The following is a 23,091-nucleotide window of genomic DNA, read 5'->3' as shown; positions in this document are numbered from 1 at the left end:
GGTTGGAGGACCAGATGGAGCAGGGCCTCGTGGACGGAGAGCAGAACTTGAGCTTTCTCTTCAGAAGAGGTGGCTCTACCACGAGCAGGCGGAGAGAGCAGACCTCTAGCATTTAGGAGGTTGCTACTGTGGGTGGCTAAAGGTGGCATGAAGGAGGGAGAGGCCAAGTTGACAAATCCTGGCCAGGTTGACTATGAAGTAGGGCCAGAATGGTGGTCATCTGGGAGGTCCTCTGGCAGGGCCCAGAGACTCTGATTCCTGATTCTGCCCCAGAGCTGGAGGCTGGGTGGAGACCGCAGTCAGAGGGTGCAGTGTCTGAGGCGGGTGGGGAAGATACCACTGATGCTGATGTTCTAAAGCCCTCTCAGCCATAAAAGGGAGAAAAATGGAGAGAGACAAGTAAGATGGGCCCTGGGGTTTTCTGATAGGGAAACAAATAGCTGAAAGGACAGCCTAGAAAGATAAAGATGTTAAAGTAAAGCCAACCAGATAAGTTATCTGAAGCAATGGAGTAGAAAGTGAATGAAAAGAAAAGTTAAGAGCAAATAAGTAGACGATTGGATAAAGGAACCCCCAGGAGGTGAGACAGTAAAAGAGAAAATCAAGATGAAAACTTGGCTAAAGAATCCAGTGTAGCATCCCAAAGGGGCAAACGGGGCCGGGCGAGGGTGATGGGTGTCCTTCCTACCCAGGAGGCAGCAGCCTCTGGGGAAGGAGGCAGGAATCCCTAGCCGCCTCCAACACGGAGAGACTGCAGTAAGGGGCCGCGGGGAAGGGACGGGACTTTTATGGGGGTTCAGTTTCCAGGGACGCGGTGGAGAGGTGAGAGAGATGATGGAAATGGGGAGGGGATACCCAGGAATGCTGAGAGGCCCTGGGCAGGACTGGGATGGCTTCTGCGATCCTGGACCGGTCCTCCCTACCATTCCCCGCCCCTGAGTAACAGAAATGTCGCTGAGCGCTTACTAGGCACAGAGCGCAGAGCCAGCGCACCCCGCGCCCCATCTCACGGAGCCCTCAGGTAGCCCCAAGAGATGGAAGAGCATTTTCCCATTTTACAAGTACCGCCGCTGAGGCTCAGAGAGGGCAGCCCCTCACCCAAGTTCACACAGGAATCGGGCACTCCCCAGGGCGTGGAGTCGCTAGTAGTCCTCCGGCCCTGGGGGCTTCACTCAGCCAGGGCCCCCTCGGGGAGGAGCCGGCCCCAGCCCCTCCTGCTCCCCGCCCCCGAGGGGCGGCCCGGGGGGCGGGCGGAGGAAGTGAGCGCAGCGGGGAGGAATGCGAGCGGGCGGGGCGCGCCGACCCGGGGCGGCGGGGACAGCGGGACAGACGGCCGGGGCGGCGGGGCCGAGCGCGCGCGATGCCTCACTTCACCGTGGTGCCGGTGGACGGGCCGCGGCGCGGCGACTATGACAACCTCGAGGGGCTCAGTTGGGTGGACTACGGGGAGCGCGCCGAGCGGGAGGACTCGGACGGTGAGGGCGCGCCCAGAGGGGCCCTTGGCGGGGACGAGGGAGCCGACCACGCGGGGCCCGCGCTCACACAGGCACCCGGATCGTGCGTGCACACGTCGATGCCGGCCCAACTTTTCTTAGTCTGCCCAGCCGCCACTAATCCCTCGCTCCGCGCGCGCAGACAGGATTTCCCCGGGCCCCAGGCGCCCGCGGTCGGGCCGCTCTCCCCGCCCCAGCTCCTCCCTTGCGGGCGGCGGGCGGGGGCTGCAGACGTGGCTGACGGAGGAGGCCAGGCCAGCGGGGCCGCCCGGCGCTTAAACTGCGCCGAGCCCCCACCTCTGGCCTCTCCGGGCTGGGAGCACAGCCGCAGCCCGGACCCCAGCCCCTTCACCTTCTGTAAACTGCTCTCAGCCCCTTCTCTCCTCGCCTACCCATTTGCGCGTCGGCGTCTCTGCCACTGAGACTACCCTGTCGCCCCTCCCCTCCCCCGTCCATGTGCCTCCCTCCACTGGCCGGCAGGAGAGAAGGGTGTGTCTGCCTGAGGGGGTGTATGGGGAACTGCCTGTGAGTGCCCTTGTGTTGCTCCCAGCTTAGATCTGTTGGTACAGTGGGCATCTGTGGAGCGCTCATGCGGAACTAGGCTTGTCTAGGCGCTTTACACGGGCTCACTCATTTAATCCTCCCCATTTCCCCCATGGGATAGGTCCTGTTACTCACACTTAGGAAGGAGTGAACTGAGGCATGGAACAGTTATATAACTTGCCCCAGGGGATTCAAATCCAGCTCCCTAACTCAATCTAGGTGTTAGGGCTGGGCATGAGGGTAAGCCCTTCCTCCCTTCTCCCAGGTGGCTGCCTTTCCTTATTCGCCTTTCTCCATCTCCTGCTCCAGGAGATTCCAAGGGACTGTCCAGGGCCCACTCTTGGAGTGTGAACCCTGCTGAGAACATGTGTCTGTATGTGTAGTGGCATATGCATGTGTAATTGTGCTTGTGCAAGTGTGTAGCTATGGGTATCACAGGGTGAAGGTGGGGTCAGGGTAGCACATTCTCATGGCCACTGTTTCCTGCAGGGTTGTCAATGATGAGGATGGTGATATGTCTGATGACAAATGCCTGTGTCTGTGACTGACCAGGATGGAGATATGCAGGGAACATGTATGTTAGTGGCATGTGTCAGGTGGTGTGATCTTGACCTGTATGGTCTGTCTGTGATGGTGACATGACTGAGGTGATCAATGCCTGATGTGGGTGATTGGCTGTATGTGTCACCTGACTGTGTGGACAGATGTCACAAGACAGTGGTATGGATTCTGGACATTGTGGAGGTTTTAGACTTGACAGCCGTGTGTGTGCACACACCCCAATCCCCACCCAATGCCCTCACCTGCCCCAGCCTTGTTCTAGTGGTCAGAGCAAGAGCCAGCATCCTTGCTCCCCCGTTAGCCCTGGGAGGCTCTCTCTTCCCAGAGGCTGGTCTGGGCTGCATCCCCAGGATCAGTCTGGACCAGTGAGTGAGCAGGCAGAGCTGAGCCCAGGCCCTGGCCCCGCCTTGGCCTCTCACAGGGTGACTGGAGAGACCTGGAGCCACATTGGCTAAGTCTTGCCAGGTCCCTCCAGTCTGGGCCAGCTCCTCCCACTATCTTCCCTCCTCCTCCTCTCCTTTTCAGCCAGACCTTGGCTGCGCCTGCGGTATGGGGGACACTCTGTGCCCTGGTGAGTGATTATGATTCTTCTTGGTGGGGACTGCAAAGGGTCAGGGGGCACAAAAAAAGTGAGCCTCAGGTCTACCTCGTGGGGCACCCCCAGCCAGGTCCCTGAATCTCTGAAGGCCCACACCTCTGCTCCAAGGGGCATAGATGGGCCTGCTCATCAAGTCCACTGTGACCTGTGTAGAGGGGCTGGGGAGGTTCTAGAGGGGTACCCCAGGCAGATGCCTGTGAGTACAGGGATCAGGAGTGTCACCTGGATACCCACCTGCAGCTGGTGTGTTCACAGCTGCTGGGAGGAATACACATATATGTGTACCTCAAGGCAGGCCCCAGGACTAGGCCATGCTCCAGTTCACTGGGTGTCTCAGGTGGTATCTGAGCAGCTTTGGCCTGGCAGGCATGCCCAGACCTGCCCTGGGATTTTTGAAATAGCTGAGGGCAGTACAGACATCCAAGAACTGCTTAGACCCCCCACATTCCCACAATCCCATGGGAGCTGTCCTTAAAAGAGGGTTTGGGGAACTCCAAGGAGTACCTGCTGGGTGTTTGATACCAGATTGTCCCTTTTCTGGGGCACCTGGGCAACTGGAAGAGTAGGTATTGCTATCGACTTCATAGAAGAGGAACCAAGGCAACACAGAGAGGGTAAGCAGGTTGCCCTGGGTCACACAGAGAGAGGGTCAGGAATCCAAGCCAGGCTGCCAGCCATCTGAGCACCAAGAGCCTTGGGTATGCACACCCTGGCCAAATCGCAAACTCCAGACACTTTTCTCGAGTTAAAGGCTTGTACTGCACCCTGGGATGGACTGGGGCTCACAGTAGGAGTGGGGAACCTGTAGCTCGGCTCCCACCTGGCTCTGGTGGATCCTAGGACCCAGGTTTGGGCCTTCTCACTAGATAACCTTGCCTCTGAATCTCTCTTGAGCCTTACTTTCCTTGTTACTAAAAAGGAGTAAGTGATATCTACTGGAATGTTGCTGTGAGGACTAGAGCAACCCTTGGAAGGGTCCTGGAATCATGGCTAAAGGGACAAGGGATGAACTAGGTCTTGGAGGACCATCCACAGGCATTTTGGGGGAACTGCTGTGTGCTCAGCTCTACATTTTGTGGATACTAGTGGTCTCCTCAGAGAGACAAGGCAACAATGGTGGGGCAGGCTGCAGTGCATAAGCTTAGAATAATTTATTTCCAACCTATTTCCACAAAAGAATCAGAAGAGATAATGCAACAAAAATAGCCTCCAAAAATGACTGTTACTGTCAGAAACATCAAAACCATGCAGAGGAAGGGGGCAAGGATTCTGAGTTGAGGCAGATGATGACTATAAATTTAGCTTGGAGATTACTGGCAGCCAAGGCAGAAAAGGAAATAAGATCAACTCTATAGCTGCCATTTTCTGACAAATTGAAGCATCAGACTTATTCAGGAGAGACATTCTTTTGTCACAAAAATCCAAGAGTACTTTTCAGAGGCTTCTTACTGAAGGGCCAGCAATGTAATGTGCGGTTTTCAGATTTCTCTTGTTGCTCTTTATCCCGATCCTAAACATGGGCATCAAGGGCACGGCAAATGTCACAGGTATCTGAGGAGCCACATGACCTCATGAGGCTTTAACATGGCTCAGTGGGCTGGCTTGACCTGCTACCTTTGTACACTATACTGTTGGCACTGACCTACACACAGTTGTGTGGCTTGTGGGACTGAATTGCTTGGCTCTCTTAGCTAGTCCAAGTTTCTAGATGCGGCAATGTACCGCTTTCAGATGCTGTGGGAAGGAAGAGCCGACTTTTTCCCAGGAATTGTCATCAGCACGCTTTACCTGTCAGTTTCCTTGAGTAATAAAGAATCCACAGTGCAGGACCTGCTGAGTGATTGTTGGCTCAGAGAAGGCAAGTCTTATACCGACGGCAAGAGGATATTTCAGATGGAGGATGGATCATTCAGCATTCTTAGCGGCAAACAAAAGAAATGAATTGTGGCCTATTTAGCCAGAGAAGGTTGGCAGTTGGCTCTCACAAAACCCAAACACAGCCAGTGCATGGCTGGAATATTCTACTAGCCTGGTGAGATGATGACACACTTATGTTGCCACCTCCATCACTGGACCCCGGGCCAGCACTGCTGCCACAATCATTGCCATCCAACACCAATGTGGCTTCTTTGAACCAAGATGTCAGCTTCCCATTTGCTGTGAGGCCTCCAGCCACTGCCACAACTGCCAGACTGCCTGGAGGGGAAAAAATAGTGACTAGAAAAGGACTACTACTTGGGGTCTTCTGCCTGTTTGATGGAAAGTTGGGAATGTCACCCACTGAGACGCACAAGAGACAAAGTTTGGAAAAGGGGAAAGAGTATGAATGCTGGGTGGCCAGAAAAAGCAGCCAAGCTTTGAGAATTAAGGCAGGCTTATAAAAAAAAAGTGCATCTAGCTCCTTTCTGCAAGGTTTCGTTGGAGGCTGAAGCACTGTTTCACCAGCCTGGGGGGTAGGCGGCTGGGATCTGGAGCAGAGAGGCCAACAAGCGGCTCCTGACAGCAACGCCTAACCGCCCCTACTCTCGAAGACGACCCTTACTGGCTCCTTGACCCACTTCCGCCCTCTGGACAGTCTTGCTTGCCCCCCCTCCCAGCATGCCTCGGGCTGCCCTCCAGGACGCCCCCGCGCGGTGCATGGTGGGGTAGCTGCCGCGTGCTAGCCATGACGGCAGAAGGTGCCCTGTGTGGCTTTGTCTGTCTGGAGGGGAGCACCCGGGAGGGCCCAGAGGACACGGAGCCTCAGGCGCCCAGCACACTGGGTATTCCAGATGGGCCGGGAAAATGGGAGAGTCGGGGGCGGTCTGAAGGTGCTCCAGGGCCGGTCCACGCCCCTCCTGGCTGGCTCCGCCCCTCGGTGTTAACACGTGGGTGAGCTAGGGTGTCTGGGGCCTTCGCACGGGTGTCTTCTGCAAAAGGAAATGGTGTGCTGGGTTTTGGTCACTGGCCACTCTGCCAATTCTGGCCCTTCAAGGAAGCTGGCAGGGTATGATGGGGAAACTGAGGCCCAGCCTGGTAACACTGGCCCCCAAAGTGCTCCAGAGAGATGATGTTTTGTGGGCTGGCCTGCTGGGCAGGGGTCCAGGCTAGGGGTTCAGGATGCAGCCCCTGACTGGGATTCTGTCCCTCTCTCTCCACAGGACATGGCAACCACAAAGAGAACAGTCCTTTCCTTTGTCCTGTGGAGGCTTCCAGAGGAAGTGACTACTATGACAGGAACCTGGCACTATTTGAGGTAGCTGCGGAGCCATTCTGGGCTGCAGGTGTGGCAGGCAGGTGGGCGGGCAGGGGCCTGTCAGGACCCAAGTCTTAGCTAAGCAGGCAGCCTGGACAGTTGTGCCTCCTTGTGTCTCGGCTCCTCCTCCAGTCTCCGCTTGTCTATCTCACTCCCTGGGCAGCCAGGCTGCAGTTCCCTTGGCCCTTTGAACTGAAACTGATTTCCCAGAGGCAGTCACAACCCCATCCCATGGGGTATTGACTTTGACTTACATGCAGCCCCTCAGCAAGGTGACCACCCCTCACGATTTCCTGTCTTCCCTCTACTCCTAGGACTTCTCCCAGTCCATGATTTCTCTCTCCTGTGAACTCTTCTCTCTATTTCTCTGAGGCCTGGTCCTTCTCTGTGGATCTAGCCCTTCTCTCCACATCTGCAGCCTCAGTGGACACCTCTGTGGAAACATTACCAATTTTGTGCCTCTGAACTTGAACTTTATCCTTTTCAGACTCAAGCTCAGAAGTTGGATTTAAGGCATGGTTTAGGCCCCTAAACTCTGACCCACACGTTCAGCTGCCCCATGCAAGTCTTGTGGGCTCCTCAATCTCCACATGCCCCCAAAGACCTGCATCTTCACTTGTGACTCCAAACCAGCTTCTCCTTGTGTATAGGATCAGAAAGGAGCTGAGGGACAGGAGAAGACTAAATGTGGGCAAGAGGCAGGTTGAGGCACAGTGCTGGGGAGGCCGCAGGGGCAGGGAAAGCCTAGACTCGGGTGGAGGTTGGAGAACCTGAGCCCTGGGAGGCCTCCTGACGCGAGAAAGCAGCAAGTTTCTGCAGCAAAGGCCTTGACTTGGCTCCACCTGAGGATGGGCTCAGGGGCCAGGATCCCACCTTGGGAATTGAGGTGGGTTATTTACAGAGCCTGTGGCAGTGGGGAAGACCACTCAGGAGGATCAGGGTTTAGGCAGATACGAGAGACCACTTGTTCCAAATATTCTTCTTTTGACTTCTTTGGTTCCCTGAGGTAACTGGGTGGCTTTTTTTGTGGGAGAGTTGAGAGCAGATAAGTCCCAGAGGCCCACTCATAGCTGGGAGGTAGCCAGCCAGAACAGGCATGATGAAGTATACCATACACTTGTCTGCCAGCTGTGTGCCCTGCCCTCTCCCCTGAGGCAGGTAGTTTTCACAAATGGACTAGTAGTGATTGTAGCCAAGGTGGGGCAGGGAGAAGCAGCCGCTGGGCTAAGCCTTTGAGTGCTGTGTGCTGGGGTGTGGTGCCCACACCTGCTCAGTTGGAGGATTTGGGATTCCCCAGGCAAAAAAAAAGCTGGGATCAGGTCCAGGCCTGCTTCAGGGCTTGGCAAGGGGCCAGAGGCCAGGCTGCTGGCTACACACAGGTAGCCTGGCACCAGCCGGGCCCCTTGCCAGATTGCCCTGTGGCTCTGTTTACAGGAAGAGCTGGACATCCGCCCAAAGGTATCATCTCTTCTGGGCAAGCTCGTCAGCTACACCAACCTCACACAGGGTGCCAAGGAGCATGAGGAGGCTGAAAGTGGGGAGGGCACCCGCCGAAGAGTAGCCAAGGTAAGCTGGTCAGGGGTAGCAGAGGGGCCACTCCTGGGAAGACAGACTCCATACCATGGAACTGGCAATTTCCCCAGATGGTGGTGAACATTGAAGGATGGGCATTGAGAGCATTGGGCTCAAAGAGGCTTTGAGGAGTGGGCCAAGGAGGAGCCCCTTAGGGGGACAGAAGGCTAGAGGGGGTAGAGGGCCAGAGAGGCCCTCAGAAATGACAAAGTGACAGCTGCCTTTACTCAGCCCTCTCTGTGTGGGGAGTACCACGCTAAACAGTGGGTCATGTTCACAACAAAGCTGTGAGGTAGGTGCTGTTATCACCCCCATTTTACAGATGAGGAAACTGAGTGTCAGGGGTGTTAACTTGCCTACTATGACTTAGCTAGATTAGATCAATGGATAACACTGGGAGACAGATTTGTGGATTTACTGTGAGATATGTGACTATGTATAATGCCTGATCACTGGCATCTCATCAAGATGGATAAGGATGTTACCATTGGAACCAAGAACCAGGTTGTCCCGTAGGGCTGTGTGACCTAGAGCAAGTGACCAAACCCTTCTGCCTCTCACTGTGTTGGCTCCACTGGCAAACTCCTCCAGTGGCCCATGGGTTCTTTGAGTGCCAGGGTGGGGACGTGATGGGAGCATAACACTGCCTCTTGGGGCTTCCCTCTTCCTTTCCTGGTCCCATCTCTGGTTGCTGTCCAGGCCTCTGGCCCTTCAGCTTTCCTCTCTCTTTAGATGACTTTGCACATCTTTGCTCAGCTCCCCTGTGTGACGGGGCTTAGTTTAACTGAGGGGAGGGGTTTCTTCTACATTTTCTGTTTGGAAGAAAAGAGTCCTCCCTCTCCACCTACTGACTCCCTGAGGTTTGGGAAGTAGCTGTGATTTGGAAGGAGCTTGGGTCTGGCACTGGCTGTAGTACTCTTGCTGGAGGTCAGCACAGGCAGAAGGAGCTCTTGGTTGGGATAAGCTGGGACCCCAGCCTCAGACCTGCTTGTGAGATTTGGGCCCTGCTGGGGTGGGCCAAGGAAAGAGGGTAGATCAGGCTGTGTACATCTCTCACCTTGCCCCTCCAGGTCGCAAACCAGCCCACACTTTAGAGAGGGCAGCTGAGATCTTGAGGTCACACAGACCTGACCCCCACCCTATCCTGCTGGTTGTGATTTTGCTGACATTTTCTGCACTGCAGATAACAGAGAACCCTGACTATCTCTGGCTATCCCTATTCAGCCCTGCAGTGGGGGTCTCAGCCTCTGAGAGTGTTGCCTGTGGTGGGTGATAGGATCCTTGGGTAAGAGTGTCCTCCCTGTCCCTTTGGGCCAAGTCCAGGGAGCTGGTGGCTGGGAGTAAGAAGGTCCCTAAGAAAGGCTAGTGCACATCTCAACAAGAGTGTCGGAAGGAAGCTTGGGTTGGTGAAGGGCCATGGTCCCTTGGCCTTCTGAGGAGCTAGTGAGGATGCTGGGGTCCAGCCTCAGCTTACCTGCCCAGCTCACCTGGCCCTAGAGTAAGGATATGAGAGAATGGCTGAGTATCCTGGCTCCAATGGCTTTTCCATGGAGGAAGGAAGAGCCTGGTCAAGTCCATAGTGAATTGGTAGAAAGCTACGGAGCTGGGAACACTGAGCTGTGGTCCTCAGCCAGGGCGGGTCTGAGCAGGGGCCTCAGAAAAAGAAGGTTTAAAGCAGGAAGGGCAGGCCTCCAACCACACCACGCCAAGACCCAAACCTCTCCATAGCAGCTGCTCTGGCTCCGGCCTGGTGACCTTCTGAGGCTGCCAAAGGTTATTTGGGGATGCAGAAAGCATTTCCGGCCCTACCCTTTCCCACACTGCCCTTTTTTAAGAGTGACTCAGCCTAAAGTGGAGGTGGGGCTGGGAGCTGCCACTATCCAATGGGTGGTCCAGGGCCTCTGAGTAAGGCTCAGACAGAGCCAGATGAGGTATATCTGTCACCTGTGCTGTGCAGGACAGTTAAAGGACCATTCATTCTTACTTGGGCCCTTCCAGGCTTTCTGAGGTCCCGTAGGCTGTACACAGAACCTGCCCCAGGCCTGGACCCTTCAGAAGAGTTGCTGGGGCTCTGGTGGTAGTGCCCCACTACCCTGGGCTGCACTCATGGGAGCTTAGTTCTTCAAGAAGGCGCCAGCCCTGCCTCTGTGCTTCCGCCTCTGCCCGCCTCCTGGCTGGCCCCTGCTCTGCCCTTTGAGTGTTGAGAAATCTTGTCTGGATATGCCCATCAGACCTTCCTCATCTTCCCTTCAGCCTGAAGCTCTACTCTCTATGCAGGATTTTCCCAACAGGTTATCCCAGGGGCCTTCCAAGGCAACACTCTCTGGGCTCAGGAGCACCTTTTGGGTACCTGCAGTGCTTGATGGTGATAGAACAGTGAACAAGCCGAGTCTACCCCAGGGTAGTCATGAGACATTCGAGTGAACAGTTACCATGACCTGAAGGGACCACTGTGATGGAAGGGTATATCAGATGCTGAGGGGATGTAAGAGAAAGTACCAACTCCACCTAAGGCAACTTGGGGGAACTTCCTGGAAGAGGCAACAGTTAAGCCTCCTGCAGATTTAACTGAAGAAGAGTTTGCCAGGCAGTAAGGTGGGGCTGACCTGCCCAGGCAGAGCCCAGCACATGCACTGGTTCAGAGGCTCTGAGGAACCGATGTCATCAGGGGCTAGGGCTGACAATGAAGGTTATAGGGCACACCTGGTGGCCCAAGCCAAGGAGTCTGGCCCACACTGTGGATTACAGGATAGACAATGCAAAGCATTCTCAGCAGGCATAATGAGACTGAATTTGGTTTTCAGAGACCTGCTCTGGCAGCAGAATGGGCTAGAGAGTGGAGAGGTTGAGGGGCACAGGAGGACACCATCCAGGTGCCCCAGGTGTAGTGCCCCATTTTCAAGGGACTAAGGCTGAGGCAAGGCAGGCTGATCGCATGGCAGCTTGAGAGGCAGACTGGACAGGACTCAGTGTCCACCTGGACTGGAGTTGGGGGTTGGAGAGAGGGAGGGCCAGGAACAGCTTCTTGGACTCTGGCTTGGGTGACATGGGGACTGCTGGGTGAGAAGGTGGGGATCAGAGACAGACCTCTCTTTCTAGAAGTTTAATGAAAGAAAAGAAAGGAAGGGGGCAGTACCTTGAGGGTGAGGTGAGGCTTAAAATCTCACACATGGGGTTTTGAAAAGAATCAGGTTTTATACCTTCTCAGTCCCAAACCATCTTCACATATGAAAGTCAACATAGATATCCTAGCTGTCACCCTACCCTGTGTGCTCCCCAGGACTCCATTCAGGATGCCCCTCTCCATCCTGTTCTCTGGCAGAACACCCTGGGGGTCGGGGACTGCTGTGTGACTAGGGGCTGGCCTTCCATGGTGCATCTGGGCCCCTCTGATGCTCTGTGCCCCCCACCCCCTTCTGCTCCATAGGCGCCCAGCATGGGCACCCTCATGGGAGTGTACCTGCCCTGCCTGCAGAATATCTTCGGGGTTATCCTCTTCCTGCGGCTGACCTGGATGGTGGGCACAGCTGGTGTGCTGCAGGCCCTCCTCATTGTGCTCATCTGCTGCTGCTGTGTGAGTATCCTAGCTGGGGCAGGGGCCATGGTTGCCCCACAGAGCCTGCCCAGCTGAGCTGCTCACCCAGGCCTTCCTTCCCACAGACCCTGCTGACGGCCATCTCCATGAGCGCCATCGCCACCAATGGCGTGGTTCCAGGTGGGTGAGTAGCGCCACCACAGGCCTGATGGGGGGAATGGGCCCAGAATCCACCTTGACATGACCGGTAACTCTCACGGCCACCCCTAACCAAGCCGTTCTCTGATGGGGTCCTAGTTCCTGACTCCCTGACAGTGCCATCACTTAGGAGCATCCTTATTTGACAGAGTTTGGGATTGCTCTAGTGTTTTGTGTTTTGTTTGCTTTAGTGTAAAAGTAATTTTTAAAAAGGGGGCCTAGAGCTGACAAAGAAGGTGATGGGGCATACCTCGTAGCCCAAGCCAAGGATTCAGAGACCCCATTTATTTATTTATTCAACTATGTATTTATATCAGTATGGACTCCTGGATATTTATTTTATTCCTTGGATCAAAATCTAGTACTATCATTATTTATTTTGTTGTTCAAACTGTTTCAGTTTAGCTATTTAGCTATTCAGGTTGGCTCCTGTGTCTGGATCCTTTTATTTATTTATTTATTTATTTATTTTATTTATTTTTTTTGAGGAAGACTAGCCCTGAGTTAACTGCTGCCAATCCTCTTCTTTTTGCTGAGGAAGACTGGCCCTGAGCTAACATCTGTACCCATCTTCCTCTACTTTCTATGTGGGACGCCTACCACAGTGTGGCTTGCCAAGCGGTGTCGTGTCCACACGTGGCATCCAAACCAGCAACCCCCAGGCTGCCGAAGCGGAACGTGCGCACTTAACCGCTGCATCACTGGGCCAGCCCTTTTTTTTTTTTAATGACAGCTTTATTAGTATAAAAGTAATAGGGGAAAAAAAGGTAATATATCTTTGCCATAAGAGGATTTGAAAGTGCAGAAAAATGTAAAGGGGAATATTGAAAGTACCCATAACCCTACCAACTTGGGTTTATAACTCTTAGCCTTTTGGCATATGGTCTTAGGGTCTTGTAAAGTATTGACATATTTTTTTCCTCAAACTGTATGTGTATGTGTGTGTGTGTGTATTTCCCAAATGTTTTGAACAGTATATTTGTTTTTTAAACAGGATTGATAGGATATTACTTGATTTATGTGATTATTCTCCTACTCTTGGGTTCTGCTTTTTCACCATTGTAAACAGTGTTGTCATGAACAGCCTTGCACATGGATCTCTGTTCACACCCCTGGCAGTTCTCTTAGGAGAGGATCCTAGAGGTGGGGTTACAGCATGAAAAGGATTAGCCATGTTAAAGTTTATTGATCCTTGTTCCAGATTTTTCAGCAGAGAAGTTTTATCAGGAGCAGATTCAACCAGCAACATGGGATCACTCTTGTCCCCTGCACCCTTGCTGGCCCTGGGGCCCAGTGTTGACTCTGTCAGTCTTGCCAGGGGTGTTAGACTCTAATGGAAGCACAGACTCAGGACAGGAGGGTCAACCATGGATACTCACCTGGTGGCAGGCCCTGTGCTGGGCTCCAGGGACAAAAAACCGGACCAGATACAGTCCTTACCCTGGTCAGGAGGGGTGAGGCATGCTGAGATAGGATGCACCTAGACAGTAGAGGCTGTGGGGACTGGCCTGAGTGCAGGGAGTTGGGAGACAGTGGGCCACTTAGGCACTGCTGCAGACCTAGAGCTGCCCCAGAAAAGCAGCCATTTCACTGGCCCCGTGCTGGGCATTGCAGTCAGATGGGAATGGGGTCCAACCCCAGCCTGGTCACTGACTAATAATGCAGCCTTGGGCAAGTCTCCCTACCCATCTGCTCATCTGTAAATGGGAAAAGCAATCCCTGTCCCTCTGGGTGGTTGTGAGGGGTTCTCATGGAGGAGACCCCTTGAAGAAGAACCAGCCTTGACCTGTGTGTACTTTCTCTGTTGTAGCTGGGGGCTCCTATTTCATGATCTCCCGCTCACTGGGACCAGAATTTGGAGGTGCTGTGGGCCTGTGCTTCTATCTGGGAACAACATTTGCAGCGGCCATGTACATCCTGGGGGCCATTGAGATCTTGCTGGTGAGTTAGGCTAATCCCTGGCCAACTCTGGTCTTGTGCAAACAGTCCCTTTCGCATAGGCCCAGGCTGCTCGTGCTCTCCTCACCTCTGGCCAGGGTCTGGGGATTATAATATGGGAGGGCTCCTCGAGAAAGAAAGGTCTTTGCTCAAGCCAGTCTCCCCTTCAACTCCTAGTTTGGGCCAATCAGGGAAGGGCCCTTGCTGCCTTCACCTTGGCCCTGGATGTTCCATCCACCCAGGGACCATTTCAGCCATGGCAGGTGGTCTGTGAACTATTGCATTTAGCTCAGTGACGGATCTTGGTGGTGACGCAGAGCCTGCCTCCTGGACTTATGTGGGCTCTGGCCAGTTCTGTCTCCCCCAGGACTCTGTGCCAGTACCCTTTAGAGCCAGCTTCTCCGTGTCCCTGTATCAGGGTGAGCAGCCAAAGGACCCTATCTGGAGGTCAGTGCCTCCTCCGTGAGCCCCATGTGTGCTCTGACTCAGCTTTCACTCCCCACTGAACTGCCCCAGGCAGTAGGAGAAGAGGTGGAGGGACAGTGGGGAGCACAGGATAACAAGTGCCTACCCCTGGGGATCCAGACAGTAGGAGATTTTTAGAGGAACTGCCTCCAGATCCTCTGCCTGTAGTGTGAACCCCATTCCTGGATCTTCTGGGTCTTTTGTTTGTTTTTCTATTTCTTACATTCTTACATTTTTTGTTTGGATTTCTTCTGTATGGAAAATTTGTCCTTTTCCCCATTTATTTATTTATTCAACCATGTATTTATATCAGAATGGACTTCCTGATATTTATTTTATTCTTTGGGTCGCAATTCAATAGTATCATTATTTATTTGTTGCTCAAACTGTTCCATTTTGGCTATTTAGGTATTTGGGTTGGCTCTTGTGTCTTTTTTTTTTTTAATAATAGCTTTATTAAGATATAATTCACATATCATACAATTCACTGCTCATTTAAAGTATACAGCATATGCTTTATATTCACAGAGTTGTACAACCATCACCACAATCAATTTTAGAACATTTTCATCACCTTGAGAAGAGATCGCATACTCATTAGTGGTCACTCCATTCTCCCCAGCCCTAAGCAGCAATTGATCTGCTTTCTGTCTTTAATCAGATTTAATCAGATTTGCCTATTCTGGACATCATATAAATGTACCCATACAATATGTGGTCTTTTGTGACTGGGTTTTTCTGGATACTCTTTTAAAAATACAACCAAAATGACAGGATTCACTCTTCAAATAGGAAGATTGAAGCTTCCTTATCGGTCTTCTTGTTTCAGACCTACATTGCCCCACCGGCCGCCATTTTTTACCCAACAGGCACTCACGACACATCGAGTGCCACCTTGAACAATATGCGGGTGTATGGGACCATTTTTCTGACCTTCATGACACTGGTGGTGTTTGTTGGTGTCAAGTATGTAAACAAATTTGCCTCGCTCTTCCTGGCCTGTGTGATCATCTCCATCCTCTCCATCTACGCTGGTGGCATCAAGTCTATTTTTGACCCTCCTGTGTTTCCGTAAGTAATCCAGGGATACATCCAGGCATTGCACTAACATCCCTCCCAAGTAGATGGCCTTTGATGCCCTGAGTTCCCAAGGCTGCTGGGTGAGAACAGGTTGGGGCCTTCAGCTAAGCAGGTGCTGATGCTTCTGCCCACAGGGTATGCATGCTGGGCAACAGGACCCTGTCCCGGGACCAGTTTGACGTCTGTGCCAAGACAGCCATGGTAGACAATGAGACAGTGGCCACCGAGCTATGGACCCTCTTCTGCCACAGCCCCAACCTCACCACTGACTCCTGTGACCCCTACTTCCTGCTCAACAATGTGACCGAGATCCCTGGCATCCCTGGTGCAGCTGCCGGCGTGCTCCAGGGTGCGTCCTCCCTCCCATCCTCCTGCTCCTGACCCACAGGCTGAGCAGGAGGCAGGAAATGAGCATAGAGAGTGGAGCACAGAGCTGTCCTTGTGTGGCCAGCTCAGGAATGGAAGGCAGTTCTGGCTGCCTTCCCGGCCCAGCAGTATCCTCTCAGCCTGGCTCCTGGCAGCTAAGTTTTGGGTGAATGGAGCTGATCTGGCCAGTGTCCCAGACCTGCAGCAGCCCCTAGAAAGTTCTGGCAGCCCCTCTCTCCCCAGCCACCAGCCCCTGACCCTGCCTGGGATTGTTCTCACAGGAGCAATTAAAGGGCCTCTGTCTAAGAGGCAGGCATTGGTGGGGCTCTGGCTGGTTCAGCCACCTTTGCCTGTCACACTTCTAGCCAGGCAGCTTCTTCCCTGTGGCCAGAGCAGTCCTGTGGCTGAAGCCACCCCTGAAGCCCCCAGAGCCTCTTAGATCTGCAGGCTCTGGCTAGACTGCCCCCAAACTGCCCCTGGGAAGTAAGTGGGGCTGCAGTGGTGATGCTGCTGCCCCCGCAGAAAACCTGTGGAGCGCCTACCTGGAGAAGGGTGAGGTCGTGGAGAAGCACGGGCTGCCCTCCACAGACGCCCTTGGCCTGAAGGAGAGCCTGTCCCTGTATGTGATGGCTGACATCGCCACATCCTTCACCGTGCTGGTGGGCATCTTCTTCCCTTCTGTAACAGGTAAGCCTCTCTTGCCCACCCACCCAGCCCTGCCCCGACTCCTGAGGAGCCCCTGAAGGAGTCTTGTCTGTTTTTGGAGGCATTATGGCTGGCTCAAACCGTTCCGGGGACCTCCGTGATGCCCAGAAGTCCATTCCGGTGGGGACCATTCTGGCCATCGTTACAACTTCCCTTGTGTGTATCCTTTCTCAGGCCTGGGGCAGGTGGGGAGGGGAAAAGAAGGCACTTACCTGCGTATAGGTCACTAGCTGGCATGCACAGACACACCACACATGCATGCATGCTTATATACCTTACCTCCTCACACACATGCACTCACTCAAAAGATGTGTGCACAATAGGAAACCCTCAGCTATAGGTGTCCCAGCTGAGTCTGCTGGCTAAGGCTAGGGCAAGAGGCGTGTGGGTCCTGTATGGGGAATGAGTGGGGGCAGCAGTAGCAGTGGTGGCCTAGCTTTCCTTGACAAGCTGCAGACTTCAGCAGTGTGGTTCTCTTTGGCGCCTGCATCGAGGGTGTGGTACTCCGAGACAAGTGAGTGATCTGGGCCCCTTCCTGTGGCAGTCGGCTCAGCTTTTGCCTGCCCTAACACCAGTCCCCTTGACACAAGTGGTCCCACACATATCCGTAGGCTGTTAGTTGCCAGTGGTGGTCTGTGTCACTAAGTGGGTCAGGCCTCACCAGGACTTTTGAGTCTGAGAGGATGGTGACATCAGGATTAAGGCTGGGCCGAGGGGGAAGGGTAGGAGCTGGTGGATTGGCCTTTTCCACTAAGAGGCCACAGCTCTGCCCACTATAGCCACCCTTCCTGACCCCTGACATCCCTCACTCTGGGTGGCCCCACCCAGGATTTGGGGGGACTCCTTGCGTGGAGCATGGACTGAGCCTGGCCCCTGCAGGTATGGTGACGGCGTCAGTAGGAACCTGGTGGTGGGCACATTGGCCTGGCCTTCGCCCTGGGTCATCGTCATCGGCTCCTTCTTCTCAACTTGTGGTGCTGGCCTGCAGAGCCTCACTGGGGCGCCACGCCTGTTGCAAGCCATTGCCAAAGACAACATTATCCCCTTCCTCCGGGTGAGCCCTTCTACGTTCTCCCACAGCCTGGGTGCTCCTGGCCCCTCACACTGGTTGGGAGAGAGAAGTAGGGGATAATGCATTACACCCTTTTGGCGCCCATAGTGACCCCAGGGCCATGTAGCCATCCATGGGGAGTTGCTGAGAGCTACCCTGGCCCTGATGTGTTGTTGGCAGAGCTGCTTGGGCCCAGAATCTTCATGGCTTATCTATGGCTCATCCAAAGCAGAGAGGTCTGGAGAAGTGGGGGCCAGGGAAACTTGTGGTACCTATTAGGATAGGCATGGGTGTGGCCTGAGCCCCAGAGGAGGTGCTTGAGGGTGATGGAGGCCAGGCTGTAGCTTGTGGCCCAAGGTGTGGAATGGGGGTGATGGGACCTGCTTGTTCCCTTGCTGACCTCACTGACCCTGGTCCACGCAGGTGTTTGGTCACGGGAAGGCAAATGGTGAACCAACGTGGGCACTCCTCCTGACGGCACTTATCGCTGAGCTGGGCATCCTCATTGCCTCCCTTGACATGGTGGCCCCCATTCTATCCATGTGAGCTGGGAGCCAGGGTGGGGCATGGGGACAGTCTTGGGAAAGGCTCCTTGCACCATTGGTACCCCTCAGCTGGGGGCCCCAGCACCTCCCTGTGACCCTGTCTGATGTTGAGAGCACAACTGTGAGACATGTCTGGCTGTATGGGGCAATGTTTGCCTGGCAGAGCTCAGCCTACCTCTGCATTCAGGAGCAAGCCTGGCACTTACACAGAAGTTTTAAAGAGAGCACAGGTCCCACACCCCTCTGTGGGCGACTCCCAGAGCAGGCAGCCAACAGCCCTCCATTCCTAGAGAGGGCAAGCACCCTGTCCCTGCTGCCTTGATGAAGCCACCACTGCCTGTCCATCTGTTTTCAAAGTTGTTTGCTTTTAGAGTTCTGGGATCAGCTGGGCATTTGAGTCTACCAGTGCCCTACAGGGGGTGCTCGACATGTGGCAATTTCTGGGGGTCCCTGAGGCAGAGCTCTCGTGGTTGCTGTGTTCACCTCTGCCAGTGCTGGGGTCCACTCCATCTCTCCTCACACATCTTACTCCACTGCTGATGCTCCCTCTTGTTTGTTCGGTTATGACGGGACTACCCTTCACTGCCCCACTCAGCCTGTAGGCCTGACAGGCTCTCCTTCCCCCTGAAGCAGCCTCCTCGCTCCAGCCGCAGCCAGGCCTGCTGGAGTCAGTGCTCTCTTGTCCCCCTCAACACAACCTCCTTCTGCTACTGCCCATCTCTACCCACATAAGCACACACCTGAAACTGTTCTTGCGACAGTCGTCTTGGGTAGTGACCCCTCACTGCCCAAGCCAGAGGACATTTCTTAGTTTTTGTCATGTGGCTGTTCCTGGCAGTCCTGATGGGACTGACCACTGCCCTCTCATGAGAGTCCCTGCCCCCTGCCATGCCCTCTCTGGTAAGTCCCCTTACCTTCTTGTCTGCCTTTCTCTCGCGCCAACTGAGGGTGGAGGTTGGTGCCCCCTTGCCTTAGCCCTCTGCTCCTCTGCTGTCTTCCTTGGAGGGTTCACGCAGCAGGCCTCACCCATGTCCCAGTCTCCCACACCCACTGTAGTGTCCCTCAAGTGTCTCTAATTCAGTATATTCAAAATGGCCCTTGTCATCTTCTCCCTGCCTACCCCTCCCCACATTCATGACAGTTCCTCATCCATCTGCCACCCGCCATCTCCAGACACTGAGTACTCCTCAGCACCATCCACTTCCGCAGCTCTACACTCACTGCTCCCCCTGCCTGCAGCCCACTCCCACCTCCTCTGCCTGCAAACACTTGCCCATCCTCTAAGACCTGGCTCTGAGGACACCTCTGCAGGAGTCTCATCTGCCTCAGGCTGTGGGAGTGGGTGCTGGGAGGCTGAGAAGACCTGGCTGAGCCCATGCACAGCATTGCCATGACATGTCCCAGTTCCTAGTCAAGGCCCAGCCTGAGGAGGGGTGGGGACATCAAGTACCTGGCTGCCAAGTAGGCTGCTCTGTACCATGCACTCCCTGTGCTGCAGGTTCTTTCTGATGTGTTACCTGTTTGTGAACCTGGCCTGTGCTGTGCAGACACTCCTGAGGACCCCCAACTGGCGACCCCGGTTCAAGTACTATCACTGGTAAGTGCCAGCTAGACCCCTGAGCCAAGTCATCTGACACAAGAGCTATTGGGGAAGCCAGGAGCCCCATTCTGAATGGGGTTTGAGTTTCCTGGGCAGCAGTTGGTATTGGTGAGAGATTGGGGCATTGGGGGGCTTGGCCTGGGGCCCTACTGGTCTTGCCCTGATTCCCTTTCCCACTCTCTGGCCCAGGGCATTGTCCTTCCTGGGCATGAGCCTCTGCCTGGCCCTTATGTTTGTCTCCTCCTGGTACTACGCCCTGGTCGCCATGCTCATCGCGGGCATGATCTACAAGTACATTGAGTACCAAGGGTGAGTGAGGGGCTGCTGTCTGGTCGGGGCAAGTGGGGTGGTCTGTATGTTGGGTTGAGGGGAACTGAACCATCTTTTTCTAGCCACCATGGGTGCCATCTCACATATACATGGACAGAATCTAGGCACTCACCAGTTTTGGCCTCTGCAGGGCTGAGAAGGAGTGGGGTGACGGGATCCGAGGCCTGTCCCTGAGCGCTGCCCGCTATGCACTATTGCGGCTAGAGGAGGGGCCTCCACACACCAAGAACTGGCGGTGAGTTCACACCCAGACTAGCAAGGCCACTCTGGGTTCTCAGGGGGTGCTCTGAGGGTGGGAGGGTCAAGAGGTGCTGGCTCCCCCTCCCCAGTCCACATTCCTTGTCCTAGGGTTGCCAGGGGCACCCTCCTGCATGTTGAGTCCTTGATCCCTGCTACCTAAACCTGCGGGGCCTGTGAGCCGAGAAGGGAGAAGAAGAGGGGCTCCCTGGAAACCTCTGGCCCTGGTCTCAGGCTGCCTCCCCATCCGGCCACCGCAGGCCTCAGCTGCTGGTGCTGCTGAAGCTAGACGAGGACCTTCACGTGAAGTACCCACGGCTCCTCACCTTTGCCTCTCAGCTTAAGGCCGGCAAGGGCCTGACCATCGTTGGTTCTGTCATCCAAGGCAGCTTCTTGGAGAGCTATGGCGAGGCCCAGGCCGCTGAGCAGGTGCATGCTGCAGGGGCAGGGAGCTGAGCCGGACTAGAGGTGTCTGGAGTGGCACATAGGGGAGGGGACCAATCCTGGCCAGCCAGATGGGTAGCACTGCTGCCACCTGAGAGCTAGAGCAAGGGTGGGGGTATGACTGTCCCATCTTGGAAACATGGCCTCTGGGTGGGCAGCTTGTCCCCATTTCCTCCCCCATCCCCAAGTACTTCTGTGCCCTAGGGGCCTTGGGAGGGAGCCCAGCAGAGAGGACACTGATGGCCTTGCCTTCTGACCCTAGTGTGTTCCCCACAGACAATCAAGAACATGATGGAGATTGAGAAAGTGAAAGGCTTCTGCCAGGTGGTGGTAGCCAGCAAGGTGCGTGAGGGGCTGGCCCACCTTATCCAGTCTTGCGGCCTGGGCGGCATGAGGCATAACTCCGTGGTGCTGGGCTGGCCCTATGGCTGGCGACAGAGTGAAGACCCACGTGCCTGGAAGACCTTTATCGGTGCGTAAGGGTCAGGGCCTGGGCTCAGTCACGTGGGACAGGTGTCAGGGGTTAAGTGAGGACAGAGGACAGAGGACCACAGGCTGGCAGTCAGTAGTACCCTTCCTCCCCAGACACCGTGCGCTGCACCACAGCCGCCCACCTGGCCCTGCTTGTGCCCAAGAACATTGCCTTCTACCCGAGCAACCATGAGCGCTACCTGGAGGGCCACATCGACGTGTGGTGGATTGTACATGATGGTGGCATGCTCATGCTTTTGCCCTTCCTGCTGCGCCAGCACAAGGTGGGCCAGGCAGGTGGGCCTGGGTGAGAGGAACTGGTCCCTTGGAGAGATGGGTGTGACGGAACCACCCACCTGCTCCATTGCTACAGGTTTGGAGGAAGTGCCGGATGCGGATCTTCACGGTGGCCCAGATGGACGACAACAGCATCCAGATGAAGAAAGATCTAGCTGTGTTTCTGTACCACCTACGCCTTGAGGCAGAGGTGGAAGTGGTGGAGATGGTGAGCCACCCACCCTGGTGTGGCCTTGTGGAGGCCCTGCTCCACACAGCCTAGTCCTCATGGCCCATCCTCTCCCTAGCATAATAGTGACATCTCTGCATATACCTACGAGCGGACACTGATGATGGAGCAGCGGTCCCAGATGCTGCGGCAGATGAGGCTGACCAAGACTGAGCGGGAGCGAGAAGTCAGTGGCCTTCTTGGTTCAGGGCAGGGGCAGGAGGCAGGGGCAGGCCTTTGGAGACACCATGAGTGGGGGTGTTGGAATGACTCACTCCAGCTCCACTCAAGTCAGTGCCATTTCCCTGAGGTCAGGTGATCATGTTGGGCCAGCCAGGCCCCACCTTCTCCCATGGCATTGAGGGCTCTGGTTGTCCTCAGGCCCAGCTAGTCAAGGATCGGCACTCAGCCCTTCGGCTGGAGAGCCTGTACTCGGACGAGGAGGATGAGTCTGCAGCTGGGGCTGACAAGATCCAGATGACATGGACACGGGACAAGTACATGGCAGCTGAGCCCTGGAACCCCAGCCACGCCCCTGACAACTTCCGGGAGCTGGTGCATATTAAGCCGTGAGTACAGCAAAAAGAGACACAGCCACGTCAGTGGGATGGAGGGGTAGGAGGTGGGATCGGGGTAGACAAGCTCTGTGGATGCCAGGGATGGGGCCCATGATCAGCTTCATTATCTGCAGGGACCAATCCAATGTGCGGCGCATGCACACTGCTGTGAAGCTCAATGAAGTCATTGTCACACGTTCCCACGACGCCCGCCTGGTCCTACTGAACATGCCTGGTCCACCCAAGAACAGCGAGGGTGATGAGAACTGTATCCCTTTTTAGAGAGACAGGCAGTAGGGAGGTGGACAGCATGTGAGGTTGGGCCAGGAGCTCCTCTCCTGGGTGCCCTGGGGGGTGCCAGGTTTCCCCAGCTCTCATTGATGGGCCAAACTTCCCTGGGTGCCCTGGGTCCTGGTGCTGCCTCCTTGACCTGATGCCCTACAGACATGGAATTTCTGGAGGTGCTGACCGAGGGCCTCGAGCGGGTGCTGTTGGTGCGTGGCGGTGGCCGTGAAGTCATCACCATCTACTCCTGAACCAGTACAGACTTGTGGACTAGAGTGGATGCGTCCAGGGTAAAGGCCCCCTCGCGGCACCCACCCATCAGCCCTGCTTTGCCTGGCCCTGCCCTGGACCCAGCTTTGCTAGGTCTCCTTGGAGACTGGGCCTGGGCCTGGCAGTGGAGATGGATCCGAGGTCCCGCAGGACCCTGAGAGGTTTGGGGACTTTCCCATCCAGCACCCCAGGCGGCCTGCCCTAGCTGGATAAGACTGGTGGGGGCTGATGTGGAGTTTGAAAGCAGCCAGCCCAGGAGCGCTATTTATTGCATATTTATTGTTCAGATGTCACCAGCAGAGAGAAGGGGAGGGGCAAAAGGGAGGGGGTCTGGCCCAGCATGCTTGCAAGAAGACCTGGCTTAGGCTACTGTGGGCAGGGACCCCCACCAAGCCCAGCTGAATGGAGCCAGCCAGCTGAGGCCTGACTTTTTCAATAAAACATTGTGTACTTCTGGGCCTCCTGCTCCCCTGGCTCTGTTTCTCCGGGTGCCAAGGGAAAAAGGCG

General features: G+C 55.0%; 1 protein-coding gene across 3 annotated transcripts; it reads left to right on the top strand.

Moving 5' to 3' along the window:
- The first annotated feature begins 1,291 nt into the window (after nt 1-1,291).
- Nucleotides 1,292-23,042, top strand: SLC12A4 (solute carrier family 12 member 4). Of its 3 annotated transcripts, none has more exons than XM_070613730.1 (24): nt 1,292-1,475; nt 6,336-6,430; nt 7,865-7,996; nt 11,430-11,576; nt 11,663-11,717; nt 13,546-13,676; nt 14,968-15,209; nt 15,353-15,567; nt 16,107-16,271; nt 16,351-16,449; nt 16,746-16,803; nt 17,169-17,343; nt 17,764-17,882; nt 19,384-19,482; nt 19,675-19,794; nt 19,946-20,050; nt 20,313-20,481; nt 20,773-20,968; nt 21,082-21,251; nt 21,341-21,472; nt 21,552-21,659; nt 21,854-22,041; nt 22,164-22,297; nt 22,474-23,042. In XM_070613730.1, exons 1-24 carry the CDS (start codon nt 1,361-1,363, stop codon nt 22,563-22,565), a joined length of 3,261 nt encoding a protein of 1,086 aa, XP_070469831.1. In that variant the 5' UTR covers nt 1,292-1,360; the 3' UTR covers nt 22,566-23,042. The 3 variants fall into 3 exon arrangements, with proteins under 3 accessions (XP_070469831.1, XP_070469832.1, XP_070469833.1); XM_070613731.1 differs by lacking the exon at nt 1,292-1,475 and adding an exon at nt 3,115-3,168; XM_070613732.1 differs by lacking the exon at nt 1,292-1,475 and adding an exon at nt 5,846-5,957.
- The last annotated feature ends 49 nt before the right edge of the window (nt 23,043-23,091 follow it).

The sequence above is a fragment of the Equus przewalskii genome, chromosome 3, assembly GCF_037783145.1.
Source record: "Equus przewalskii isolate Varuska chromosome 3, EquPr2, whole genome shotgun sequence".
In the NCBI taxonomy this organism is placed as follows: Eukaryota; Metazoa; Chordata; class Mammalia; order Perissodactyla; family Equidae; genus Equus; species Equus przewalskii.
This window is presented reverse-complemented; position numbering and strand designations above follow the sequence as displayed.

Coding starts and splice junctions, on each gene's coding strand:
- SLC12A4 (XM_070613730.1), top strand. CDS start 1,361: ATGCCTCACTTCACCGTGGTGCCGGTGGACGGGCCGCGGCGCGGCGAC. Junction 17,344..17,763: donor ACATTATCCCCTTCCTCCGG/GTGAGCCCTTCT, acceptor TGGTCCACGCAG/GTGTTTGGTCACGGGAAGGC. Junction 20,482..20,772: donor AGGCCCAGGCCGCTGAGCAG/GTGCATGCTGCA, acceptor TGTTCCCCACAG/ACAATCAAGAACATGATGGA.